The sequence below is a fragment of the Tursiops truncatus genome, chromosome 1 (genome assembly GCF_011762595.2).
Source record: "Tursiops truncatus isolate mTurTru1 chromosome 1, mTurTru1.mat.Y, whole genome shotgun sequence".
Classification (NCBI taxonomy): domain Eukaryota; kingdom Metazoa; phylum Chordata; class Mammalia; order Artiodactyla; family Delphinidae; genus Tursiops; species Tursiops truncatus.
Genome location: NC_047034.1, coordinates 138926143 through 138939832, shown reverse-complemented (window position 1 = coordinate 138939832; position 13690 = coordinate 138926143). Strand labels below are relative to the sequence as shown.

At 38.0% G+C, this 13690-nt stretch overlaps 1 protein-coding gene and 2 non-coding genes across 16 annotated transcripts in view; 1 reads left to right on the top strand and 2 right to left on the bottom strand.

Moving 5' to 3' along the window:
• The first annotated feature begins 2601 nt into the window (after window positions 1-2601).
• TRNAG-UCC (transfer RNA glycine (anticodon UCC)) lies at window positions 2602-2674 on the top strand. The gene has a single exon. It is a non-coding gene; the product is annotated as a tRNA-Gly (tRNA).
• A 2446-nt stretch (window positions 2675-5120) lies between these two features.
• IFT25 (intraflagellar transport 25) overlaps window positions 5121-13690 on the bottom strand; it is a 34417-nt gene continuing 25847 nt past the window's right edge. For 11 of the 14 annotated variants that reach the window (XM_073789518.1, XM_019937750.3, XM_073789504.1 and 8 more), the window contains 4 exons: window positions 11336-11442; window positions 9645-9713; window positions 7412-7455; window positions 5121-5325 (listed from right to left, as the gene is read on the bottom strand). In XM_073789518.1, the coding sequence (XP_073645619.1) occupies window positions 5212-5325; window positions 7412-7455; window positions 9645-9713; window positions 11336-11442 (334 nt within the window). In that variant the 3' untranslated portion in view covers window positions 5121-5211. Of the gene's footprint in view, window positions 7456-9644; window positions 9714-10416; window positions 10831-11335; window positions 11443-13690 lie in introns of all 14 variants that reach the window. The other 3 variants (XR_012324781.1, XR_012324779.1, XM_073789494.1) reach the window with 3 other exon arrangements.
• Window positions 11666-11738, bottom strand: TRNAG-CCC (transfer RNA glycine (anticodon CCC)). The gene has a single exon. It is a non-coding gene; the product is annotated as a tRNA-Gly (tRNA).

The window sequence follows — 13690 nt, the reverse complement described above, 5'->3', positions numbered from 1 at the left end:
GTCCATTCTCTATGTCTGCATCTTTATTCCTGTCCTACCCCTAGGTTCTTCATAACTTTTTTTTTTTTTTAGATTCCATATGTATGTGTTAGCATACGGTATTTGTTTTTCTCTTTCTGACTTCACTTACTTCACTCTGTATGACAGAATCTAGGTCCATCCACCTCACTACAAATCACTCAATTTTGTTTCTTTTTATGGCTGACTAATATTCCATTGTATATATGTGCCACATTTTCTTTATCCATTCATCTGTTGATGGACACTTAGATTGCTTCCATGTCCTGGCTATTGTAAATAGAGCTGCAATGAACATTGTGGTACATGACTCTTTCTGAATTATGGTTTTCTTAGGGTATATGCCCAGTAGTGGGATTGCTGGGTCATATGGTAGTTCTATGTTTAGTTTTCTAAGGAAGCTCCATACTGTTCTCCATAGTGGCTGTATCAATTTACATTCCCACCAACAGTACAAGAGGGTTCCCTTTTCTCCACACCCTCTCCAGCATTTATTGTTTGTAGATTTTTTGATATGGCCATTCTGACTGGTGTGAGGTGATGCCTCATTGTAGTTTTGATCTGCATTTCTCTAATGATTAGTGATGTTGAGCATTCTTTCATGTGTTTGTTGGCAATCTGGATATCTTCCTTGGAGAAATGTCTATTTAGGTCTTCTGCCCATTTTTGGATTGGGTTGTTTGTTTTTTTGATATTGAGCTGCATGAGCTTCTTGTTTATTTTGGAGATTAATCCTTTGTCAATTGTTTCATTTGCAAGTATTTTCTCCCATTCTGAGGATTGTCTTTTCGTCTTGTTTATGTTTTCCTTTGCTGTGCAAAAGCTTTTAAGTTTCATTAGGTCCCATTTATTTTTGTTTTTATTTCCATTTCTCCAGGAGGTGGGTCAAAAAGGATCTTGCTGTGACTTATGTCATAGAGTGTTCTGCCTATGTTTTCCTCTAAGAGTTTTATAGTGTCTGGCCTTACATTTATGTCTTTAATCCATTTTGAGTTTATTTTTGTGTATGGTGTTCAAGAGTGCTCTAATTTCATTCTTTTACCTGTAGCTGTCCAGTTTTCCCAGCACCACTTATTGAAGAGGCTGTCTTTTCTCCACTGTATATTCTTGCCTCCTTTATCAAAGATAAGGTGACCATATGTGTGTGGATTTATCTCTGGGCTTTCTATCCTGGTTCATTGATCTATATTTCTGTTTTTGTGTCAGTACCATACTGTCTTGATTACTGTAGCTTTGTAGTATATTCTGAAGTCCGGGAGCCTGATTCCTCCAGCACCGTTTTTCTTTCTCAATATTGCTTTGGCTATTCGGGGTCTTTTGTGTTTCCATACAAATTAACACAGTGTTTCTTAAATGAAGAATTACTGACATTCCAGTTTAGGAAGCTGGCGAAAGGAAAATCCTCAGTGTTTGATTTTATTGAACATGAACACAATTGCTCTAAGTCACCTTCCTTTTCAAAAACCTTAAATGGCTCCAGCATTATGGGAAAATATCTGAAAGCATTAAAGGCTCTTTCTGGTCTGGCTGCAATGTCTGGTTTTAGTCTTCTCCTTTGCCCTAGTCAGACGTATGTATTCATCACTCCCTAAATACGTTTTATGAGAGTACTCACCTTCATATCTTTGATGGCATCAACGTTACTCTTGAAGTAGCTTTTCTACTCTCTTCCATTTATTTAAAACTTACGTTTCTGAGAGTAAGTAAATTTGTGCAACAAATCTTGTTAAGCAAATTATCAGAAAGTATCAAAAGCCTTAAAACTGTTCCTAACTTTGTCTAATTCCCTTCTGGGAATCTCTTCTAAAAAAATCATCGGCGGGACTTCCCTGGTGGTTCAGTGGTTAAGGCTCTGTGCTTCCATTGCAGGGGGCATGGGTTCGATACCTGGTTGGGGAACTAAGATCCCACATGCCACAGCATGGCCAAAAAAAAAAAAAAAAAAATCATCTGAGGGGTAGGCAAAGATTTATGCACAGAGATATCCTCTGTAGCATTATTTATTGTTATTTATCTATTATGAAGAATTTCAAGCATACATTAAAGTAGAAAGACTAGTACAATGAAGCCCCATATATCCATAACCTGGGTCCAACAATTTATTGTTATATTTACTTCAACGAACACTTTTTCCTTTAAAAAAATATGTTCAAGTATTTTAAAGCAAGTCCCAAATACCATGTTATTTTACCCTACATACTTCTAAATGCATCTCGAAAAATATGGGCCTTTTCTTAGATAAGCTTAATGCCAGTATCACACCTAGCAAAATGAACAATAAAACCCAGTCCATAAGCAGATTTCCCCAATTATCTTTAAAATGTCTTTTTTTCGGTTCGTTTGCTCAAACCAGCATCCAATTAAAATCCACACGTAGCATGTGCTTTCTGGGGCTCTTACATCTCTCTGAGTGGATCCCCTTCCTTAATTAATTAGCATTTTTCATGCCACTGACTTGTTGAAGAAACCAGGTCACTTGTCCTGTAGGATAAGCCATATTCTAGATTTGTCTGTATATCAGCCAGGATAGGCCAGGTTATGCTGGGGTAACAAGCAGCTCCAAAGTATCAGTGACTTGGGAATTCCCCAGTGGTCCAGTGATTAGGACTCTGCACTTCCACTGCAGGGGGCCCAGGTTTGATCCCTGGTTGGGGAACTAAGATCCCGCACATGGCCAAAACACACACACACAAAAAAAAAACAATGAAGCTTTATTTCTCCTTCTATGTGTACCTCAGATTGACTGGGACCTCTGCTACCTGTTATCATCAGTCTCACTCCCAGACCTAGAATGATGAAGTAGTTACTGTGGAGAATAACATTGCTGGTCATTGTGGGAGAGAGAAAAGAGCTTTGAAGGGTCTCTTGAAGGCAATTAAATGCTCAGCCTGGAATTCAACTACCCTTCATCTCATTGGCCAGAATTGGTCTCATGGCCCTACCCAAAGAAGGCCAGGAAGTATATCTTACCATGGGCAGAGAAGGCACAGATCTGGGCGTTTCACTGAGCTGCATTAATGGCTACAAGTCTATTTGCTTCCTTGTGGTGTCATTTTACTTGTTCCTCTCTCTCTTGAACTTCCTGAAAGTGAAAGATAACTCTAGAACTTGATTTGATTCAGGCTCAGTAATTTTGGCAAGAGCACTTCATAGGTTGGTCTATATGCTTCATATTGCATCATATCAGGAGGCACCATGTTTAATTGTAGTAGATTCTAGCAGTAGTGGCTACCACTTCCTCCCCACTCCCAATTTAGTCACACCTCCTTATATCCATTCCCTTGGGTAGACCCCTCTTGTTCTGACTCTGGGCTTGGCCATATAACATGATTTGGGAAACAGGACAATAGCAAATATGATACAAGCAGAGACTCAAAGTGTTGGCACTTTGTGGCTGTCCCTCTTTTGCTACTTTTTTAGAATGCTGAGACTGGTAAGAAAGTATCATGTGATAACAAGAAAGCTGGCAAATCCAAAATTTGTAGGGTTGGTCAGTGACCCAGGGAAGAGCTGATGTTGCAATACAAGTCTGAAGGCCCATCTGCTGGCAGAATTCTTTCTTGCCCAGGGGAGGTCAGTCTTTGTTCTACTAAGGTCTTCAACTGATGGATAAGGCTCACCCACATTATGGTGGGCAGTCTGCTTTACTCAATGTCCACCAATGTTACTGTCATCTCAAAGATACCTACACAGAAACATCCAGAATAATGTCTGAACAAATATCTGGGCACTGTGACCCAGTCAATATGATACATAAAATTAACTATCACATATATATTTCACTAAGACTGTGTTGTGGCTTGAACTGCATCTCCCAAAAGATATGATGAAATCTTAACCCCTGGTACCTGTGAATGCAACCTTACTTGGAAACAGGATCATTGCAGATGTAATTAGTTAAGATGAGATAATACTGGAGTAGGGTGCACCTTTAATTCAATATGACAGTGTCCTTATAAGAAGAGGAGAAGACACAGAATATGCATTGAGGGAAGATGATGTGGAGAAACACAGAAAGAATGCCATATGACGATGGAGGCATAAACTGGGGCTATGGTGCCACAAGTCACGGAATGCCAAGGACTGCCAGAAACACCAGAAGCTAAAAGAAAGGCATGGAACACATTCTCCCTCAGAACTCTGATAGGAACAAACCCTGCCAATACCTTGATTTCCAACTTCTAGCCTCCAGAACTGAGAGAATAGACTTCTATTGTTTTAAGCTACCAAGTTTGTGGTACTTCATTACAGCAGCTATAAGAAACTAACATACCCGCGCACCGCGATTAAGAGTGGCCCCCACTTGCCGCAACTAGAGAACGCCCTCGCACAGAAACGAGGACCCAACACAGCCAAAAATAAAAAAAAAATAAAAAATAAAAAAAGAGACTAACATAGACTGCATAGATAAAATACTATATTCTAATGCCATTTTTTTTTTCCTGTGGGTTTATCAATTGTAACAGAGTTAGGTTCATGCATTTCTGTTGTTTTCGACATTTTGGAATTGCTCTTTAACTTTTGGCTATATTATTTATTTATGTTTTCAAATTCAAGTTGTATAATATGTTCAGAGAAGTCTTATATCCCCACCTGAATCTGTCCTATCTTGTTCCTTTCCTTCCCAAAAATATAAAGAAAATCAAATAATATCAATAATGGTTGTCTCTGGGAAGTAAGATTATATGTTTCCTAACTCTTCTCTGAGGTCTTGAAATCAAAACAAAATAAAATAAAGAGAAAAAAATAAAATGATTTGTCCTACAGGGCCCAGTTCAAGTTCCATGACCTCAAAGAAACCATCCCATAAATACTTTCTCTTTTTTGAACTCGTACACTGTTTATTTTCCATATTGCTCCCTTAGCCCTTTGCATTAATCAATCAATAAATTTAAAAATTAATGCACTGATATCTGAAGAGTACTATGTTAGATACTGTGGGGACACAATGTATTATCAGTTGTTTTCATGTATAGTCACGTCCTTGATTAAGCTGTATACCAAAGCAAAAGTTTTCTTATGACCTACACGGTGGCCGTCACTGCTGTCTGATGAACCAAATTCCTACAAAATGTTGAAGAGAAAATAAATAAAAACTGAAACAGATTGATACAAATACCTTTAATAATAACAACTTCATGTTTAAATAAATATATTGTTAAAAAATAGTGCAAGAGTATTTTGTTATAATTATTAAGACAGATTTGAGACTGCTATTCCCGCTGCAGAAACACTATGCACAGATGCAAAATGATCAAAGGCTGATACAATAATGAATCTCAAGTAAGTGGCGTGGCCATCATGTACCTGTAGGGGAAAAATCAATATAGATGATTTAGAATTCTAGTTAACTGTTAAACAAGAAGTTAGCAGAAGAAAGTGTTTGATGCAAGAATAATATTCTAAATATATAATGACTCATAAGATATAATGTTCAGAAGAGAAGCCAGCCACATGTAATAGTACAGTTATTCTGATATGTAGCAGCCAAATATCAGCCTTGGTTTGAGGAAGAATAGCAGGTGGAGCTAAAAATTGCACTGTACAATTCTGATTTTTTTAAAGTAATTTATTTTATTTATTTATTTTTGGCTGCATTGGGTCTTTGTTGCTGCACATGGGCTTTCTCTAGTTGCGGCGAGTGGGGGCTACTCTTTGTTGCGGTGTGCAGGCTTCTCATTGCTGTGGCTTCTCTTGTTGCGGAACACGGGCTCTAGGCACACGGGCTTCAGTAGTTGTGGCACAAGGGCTCAGTAGTTGTGGCTCACAGGCTCTAGAGTGCAGGCGCAATAATTGTGGCACACGGGCTTAGCTGCTCTGTGGTATGTGGGATCTTCCTGGACCAGGGCTCAAACCTGTGTCCCCTGCGCTGGCAGGCGGATCTTAACCATGTGCCACCAGGGAAGCCCTGATTAATTTTTTTAAAGTGTTTTTCTGAAGTATTTTTCATAATAAGAGATTTCATTTGTTGGATGATGCCTCAGAATACACTACCCTGAATATTATTATACTTTTACATTTATATAAAAATGTAAAAAAAGTCTCTGAAAAGCAATTTGGCAGTATATATAAGAAGCTCTAAATATGTCTATACCCATGGACCCAGTAATTCCATTCCTTGAAATTTAATTTTAGAAAATAATTAAAAAGGTGAACATTGTGGTAGCAGGAACAGGCATAAGATGTCCCCTGTAGTATTAGTTATAATGACAGAGAGAGGAAAAAGGAAATCAGTTAACATCTATCTGCATACATTTAATTTTAAAATTATAATTATGAAGCTTTTGATACAATATTAAATTTTTAAAAGATACAAATTTTTTCATACATACTATTATAACTATGTAATGCATTTGGTTAACAACTAGAAGAAAATAAGTATAGTAAAAGCTGTTGTGAGAGGGTACTAAACTTTGGGTGATTTACAGCCTTCCATTCCCCCTTACTTTTCTCCAAATGCTCTATGATGCTGCAACCCTCCCTGATCCACAGTGAGTCCTGAAACAAAATACTCAGCAGAGGCTTACTAACCATAACCCATTAATAAAGATGGAGAAAAACAGGAAGATAAAATTCAGTCTAATTAATCATTTTTCTGGTCCCCACTGGCCTCCCCAGTCATTGGGCACACTTAGGTGGTAGAGAAGATAATTAACAGGATTCAAAAACTCCTAGAGAATCATTTGAAACACCGATTTCATAGCAGCTGCCAGTAAGTTGTGAAGAAGGAAACCTAATGGACAAGGTACCTCTTTAACCCTTATTTAGAGACACCTTAGTTAAATAAACACTACTACCTAAAAAACACATATTCACAGTTGTTTGGCTTTTTGTGTTTGTGTAAAACCAGGGCCTGACAAACTAGCAGGAACAGAGAAACTCCTGATGAGGCAGCAGCTTCCTCATCAATGGGCATTCATTCCACTTGACAAGCAAAGCCCAATGGAATGTTGTTGGAAACTGCTGGTTCTCTTTTCACCTCATCTCTCTTTGGCTTATTTGTTGCTGATCCTATGCTCCAGTTCCCTTATCTGAATCTCCCTTGTCCTTTTATACTTAAATTAACATCCGATTTTGGCATCTCAACCTTTTTTGATTCCTATTCTATAAGGCCTACAGAATCAAGTGAAAGGAAAGCAAGTACATACTTCAAAATAAATGAATAAACAAAATAAAACAAAAACAAGTGAATTCTGTTCTATCCTTGCTGTCATATTATTATTATGCTGTCATACATTATTGAGAATAACCGTCTCTATTGGTTGATGAGACACAGAACCTATAATATTATGAGGGTATTTATTAACTTTATGACTATGGAGTTAGGTGTAAAATTTAAATATGCTGTGCTGGCTAAAGATAATGTTTATCTCTTCAAAGTATAGTTACTTACCATAATTTCTTCATTTTGAAGCTGCCCCTCTGTATGTACCAGATCTAAAACACAAATTCAACAGAATTGAGGTAGGGCTCAAAATGCATGAGGACATATTGAAATTTATATTCAGCAACACACGATATCTGGTAAACTATAGTCAGACCAGATTTACCAGTGTTTGGGGGTTAAAATTCAATATAAAAATAGAGATATTTGATATAAAAGGTATGAAAGATAAACTATGAGCTATAAAATATCTCTAGTGAGTATAAATAAAAGTAAATGTAAATTACAGTAAAGGAATATAAAGTGAAGAATTGATAAAATGTGAAAGTCCTTTTTAAGGATCAAGTTACTAAGAGTAATTGCAGGCCTGAAAGGAGCCATCTTACCATTCTCATGGGTACAGACTAGGGCTCAGTTTCTCACAATGAATTTTCACTATGATGCTGAGTTATGCCACCCATGAATTGATCTTTTCTGGTGTCCAGCTTTAGAAAACCTTTAATTGCGTAATTTTAGGACAGATTATCTTATTTGGTCATGAGTTAATCACATCAAACATTCTTTAGGAAACATGAAATATTTAATTGATGTAATAATGTCGACATTATTTAGAAATTAATTTTGTTTGTATCAAAATAGTGTACATAATTTTAAAAGGCATGTAGTACAAAAAGGGAAGTTTCTGGGAAGTAAGATTATGTATGACTTTCTGTTTCCTAACCTTTCTCTGAAGTAATGAAAAATAGTAATTCCCTGCTTGACCCCTTTTCCTCCAGTCCTGCTCCCTAAAGGCAAATGTTTTCAACACTTTAAGCTGTTTTTCCTGGAATTATGTTTTATACTCCTTTTCTTGATTTATCAATTTTTTACTGACTTTATATTATGGTAGGTAAAATTTATGTCTCTTGGACCAATATCCTCTTCCTCCTCCTCCTGCAAATTTTCCCTCCTGCCATCCTCTCAATTTTGAAATCAATACTTGATGGTTATACTATTATCTATCTAAACATTATTTACTGCTGAAATAAGTAATAAATTGTGACACATTTTCTTTCTTAGACAACTCCTCCTCTACTAGAAGTTAATAATAACCTCTTCTTTCATTTGCTTCATTTTTTTAAATTATGAAAAATTGGAAAATCTCAAACATACATAAAAAAGACAGGATATAACTCCTATATATACCCATAATCTTGAATTTGCAATTACTAAAATTTCACCATACTTGATTTATCTAATTTTTTTTGCTAAGGTATTTTAAAGAAAGTCTAAGACATAATTACATTTCACCTTTATATATTTGGTTATCTATCTCTAAATAAGAATATTTTCTTATATAACTACAATGCCATTATCATATTACAATAAACAATGCTTTAATATCCAGTCCATATTCAAATTTCCCCATTGTCCCCCTAACTGTCTTTTTATAGTTGGTTTATTCAAATCAGAATTAAGTCTCTTTTAATCTTGAACTGCTTTCTCTCCCACACACATTTTTTTCCCACACCATTGACTTACTGAAGAGAGCAGGTCAGTTGTCCTGTAAATGTCCCTCATTTTCTCATATTGCCTCCTCGTGGTTTCATTTAATTTGTTCTCTATCCCCTTTTCCTATAGATTGGAATTAGAGCTAAAGGCTTGATTATATTGAGGTTTTAAGGCCTTCATCATATGTCTGGTGATTTTTGGCTTCTGTTACTCATGAATAGATCATTTGAAAAACGTGCATGAGCCAGACTCGTTGACTACTGGACTTTGACAGGGTGACCAGGAATGAGCTAGCCTGTGTCAGTATCCATAGATCTTCTGGGACCATTCAGTTTCTCCAAAGATGAATCCTCCAATCTCCTGGCTGGGGCTATATTCCTGGTTGCTGAGCAGAGCACAGGAAGGAGGCTGGAGTTCCCACCACTCAATATGTACGCTTCCACTTAAATCCCTTGTTTTCTACTCCGTGTCTCACTCACTCTCTTTACTATGCCTCGTCTCCTTGAGTCCTGAGCCTCAACATTCAATGTTCCTAGTCACCTCTTGGGGGTGGTTTGTGGGAGGAAAGACTGGTCACTAGCTTTATAGGGGAGAAGGTACCTAGGGTCCTTTTAAATATATATATATGTATGTCACAAGTATCATTCAAGTCATCTTTTTTCACCAAAATGCAGCCCAGTTGGAAATACAGAGTAAAGGACAATTCTCTACTTCTTCATGATCAGAACAATGTTGGTGAAACAGCACATACCTCTTTCAATCCACTGCTCAAAATCAACTGGCTCTTTAGAAGTGCTCTTTTCAATCCTCAAGGTCCGTACTGACATTGTAAAGAAACAAAATAAAGTGTTAGTATCTATCTAATTCTATGTTGCTGTCCCTGTATTCCTTTTTTCCTTTGTCTGAGACCGTCAGGCATTGGTGGGACTGCACAAAGTACTGGGATCAGGAACAACATGTTCTGAAAATCACTCACTCACTCCGTTTTTCCGTAAGTCCCTACAGTAAAATGCAGACTGTGTAACTGTAATCTTACAAGTGTTTGCAAGCATACAACACAAAGCTAGTAGGGCCTTTCTGCATTTGGAATTATCTAGATTTTTGTTTTGTGCTTTTGTTTTTTTGTACACTGGTAAATAATACCATTAGTGGTCTTGATCATAAAACTTTATGGAGAAACTACTATGAGTCAGACATATTCATTGACTCTTGACTTCAATCTTAGGAGAAAGGTATTATTAACTTACTTTACTGATGAGGAAACAGGCTTAAAGAAATCAGGCAACTTAGAGAAGCCAGGTGAAGTGTTCAATGATATAGAGCTAGTAAGTGCTAGAACTGGAATTCAGACTTTAGGTCTGACTCCAGAGCCTTCGCAATTAATGACAGAAGAGAAAATGCAGTCATCTTCCTTCTGCACTGTTTTTTTCCTTTACCCCTAAATCAGTTCCCTTCACCCCAAATCCATTCTTCCCCTTCTGTGTTCTGTGCCCTGTGGGGAGGACCCCTGGGGACTGCATCACCTGGACTCACTTGCCCACTGACTACTGGTTGGATTTGGCCAACTGGAGGCACTGGAAGGAAACTGAAGAGCAGTGGGGAAGTGACATCAGGTTGTATTTTCTCCGCGTCCTTCCCATTTCAGTGCCGTGTCTTGACAGTTGTTATGTCCGTTCATTGGTTACAGCTCCTGTTGGGCAGGCTCTTATGCATGGGCTCCAGCACTTACTGGGCTCCAGCAATACTATTTCCTTCCTTTGGCCCAGGGGAGGTAATGGCTTACTGCTGTAGCCACTTTCTGGGTGTCTCACCATCCCTAGTTGTTCCCTTAACCCAGGCCATAATTCTGTAAGTAGTCCCATCAATAATGTCTCTTCATTTGAGTCATCTGGGGTATATCCTGTTTCCTGCCATGATTTTGTCTGACATACTTTATCCTTAAATAAACATAAGACAGGATTAGGATGATGTTCCCGTGGGAGATAGTCTTCCTGAATCCCTCAGAAAATGCCATTATTAATAAAAGAATCAAAATTATCAAATGCAAATAATCAGGATTATCAGATTGTCAGAAAAAAGTTGACAGAGAACCCTTAGCCAAAAGAATCTGGAATAAAGATGTCAAGAAACCTAGTGTTCTGGCAAGCTGGCTTCTTACATTCATAACACGGTCTTTTGCCAAAGGCTTTCACGTAGTAAATTGCATGGAAATTATTATGTGCTTTGGAAGGGTTTCAAATTTGCAGTTTCAGAGAGGCTAACTGTGCTCAAGGCAGTTAACCCATACTCCCCACCCATCAACCCCAGCAAGAAAACTGGATTCCATGCGGTAAAAAAAAATCAGTGTTTTGCCAAAAGTTTACATATGTGCCTTCTGCCTATGAAAAAACTGAAGATGATGAAAATTAATGAAATGAAGTGAAATGAAAATATCATGCTTACCAAAGTAACTCTGGATTAAAAGCCTTTCAATCCTTACATGTTTGTGAAAACAAATAATGAACTCTTGGGGAAACATTCCTGTGGTGGTCCAAAATGTTTCTGGATTTCTATTGTTAATTTTAAAGAAAAAGAGAAAAAAACAGCCAAATGTTTAGAAATGTTTAATCACAAAATTCTAGTGAATAACTATTTAAAAAAATAAACGACCACCGGATTCTTGCAACCCCTTTCTTTCTTTTTTTTTTTTTTTAAATATTTATTTATTTATTTGGCTGCACCGGGTCTTAGTTGTGGCACATGGGATCTTTACTTGTGGCATGCGGGATCTAGTTCCCTGACCAGGGATCGAACCTGGGCCTCCTGCGTTGGGAGCACAGAGTCTTAACCACTGGACCACCAGGGAAGTCCCACAACCCCTTTCTAACTGTTCATTCTGCCTCTAATCTCTCCCCAACTTTAATAATTCTTTACTACTACCAGATACATTTTAAAAAAAATGGAATTGATGTCACTCTTGCCTAAAAGCAGTGACCCCTTACTGCCTATGAATCTAAACTCCTTAGTATGGCATTTTATGACCCTGTACAATCTGGTCCCATCATTAAGTATATCGTCCCCCATCGTGATATCATCTCCCATTATTGTAGTCACGTTGGACCAATTAAAATTCTGCAAACACGTCATGTAGGCTCATGCCTCTGTGCCTTAGTTCATGAGATTCTCTTGACCTAAAAAAGCCCTTCTTCCCGTGCAAAAGTTTATTCACTTTTTGGTCACATCTCTCCAACCCCAACAAATCACAATAACTTTCTCCCTCCTTTGCACTCACCTCACACACAGCATCCATTTTTACATTAGCACTTTCCTCTTGTGTTTTTATTGCTCCAACTACACCCTCTATAAGTCCAGCCACTTTCTCTTAGTCACCTTTATATCCCCAGCAACTATCACAATGGCTGACCCACAGCAGATACACAACAGATGTTTGTTGAAAAAAATTAAAACATGCACTCAATGTTGGTCATATACTATGTAAAATTACATATATACCTAGACACACACACACATATATAGTATTGACTACAGAAATAATCAGTTCTATTTTAATTATATAAGGTTTTTCTTTCTCTTTTGGAGGTAAAATTTACCTACAGTGGAATTTCTCTTAAGTGCAATTCAAAGTTTTGATAAATGTATATGCTTATGTAACCAATATCGCAAAGGTAACCAATACCCTAATCAAGATAAAGAACATTTCCATCACTCTAGAAACTTCCCTTCTCTTCCCTCCAAACAACCTCCCTTATGCAACCACTGCTCTGATTCCTATCACCATAGACTATGCTATAGTTTGTTTATTCATTTTTTGTTTGATATTTTTGTTGAATATTTGAATTGCTTCCAATTTTTTTACTATTGTGAGTAAAACTTCTATAAACATTCTTGTACAGGTGTTTTTGTGGATATGTTTTCATTTCTCTTGGATAATTACTAGGAGTGAAATTGCTGAGTCATAAGGTAAAGGTATGTTTAATTTTATAAGATGATGTCAGACTTCCAAAGTGGTTGTGCCATTTTCCATTCCTAACAGAAATGTGACGGAGTTCTAGTTGCTCCACATCCTTGACAACATTTGCTGTTGTTAGGCTTTTTAGCCATTCTAGTGGATGTGAAATGGTATCTGACTATGTTATTAATTTGCATTTCCCTGATGACAAATTATTCTAAGCCCTTTTTCATGTGTTTTTGGCCATTCATATATTTTCTTTCGTGAAGTGTCTGTTAAGTATTTTCTCATTTTTAAAAAAGCTCTTTTGGACGTCCCTGGTGGTGCAGTGGTTAAGAATCTGCCTGCCAATGCAGGGGACATGGGTTCGAGCCCTTGCCCAGAAAGATCCCACATGCGACACAGCAACTAAGCCCGTGTGCCACAACTGCTGAGCCTGTGCTCTAGAGTCCACGAACCACAATTACTGAGCCCGTGCACCACAACTACTGAAGCCCATGCACCTAGAGCCCACGCTCCACAACAAGAGAACCCACCGCATGGAGAAGCCCGTGCACTGCATCGAAGAGTAACCCCCTCTCGCCACAACTAGAGAAAGCCCGCACAGCAATGAAGATGCAACACAGCCAAAAATAAATAATAAATTTATTAAAAAAAACTTTTTTTTTTTTTTTTTGCGGTATGCGGGCCTCTCACTGTTGTGGCCTCTCCCGTTGCGGAGCACAGGCTCCGGACGCACAGCCTCAGCGGCTATGGCCCCCGGGCCCAGCCGCTCCACGGCATGTGGGATCCTCCCGGACCGGGGCACAAACCCGCGTCCCCTGCATCGGCAGGTGGACTCTCAACCA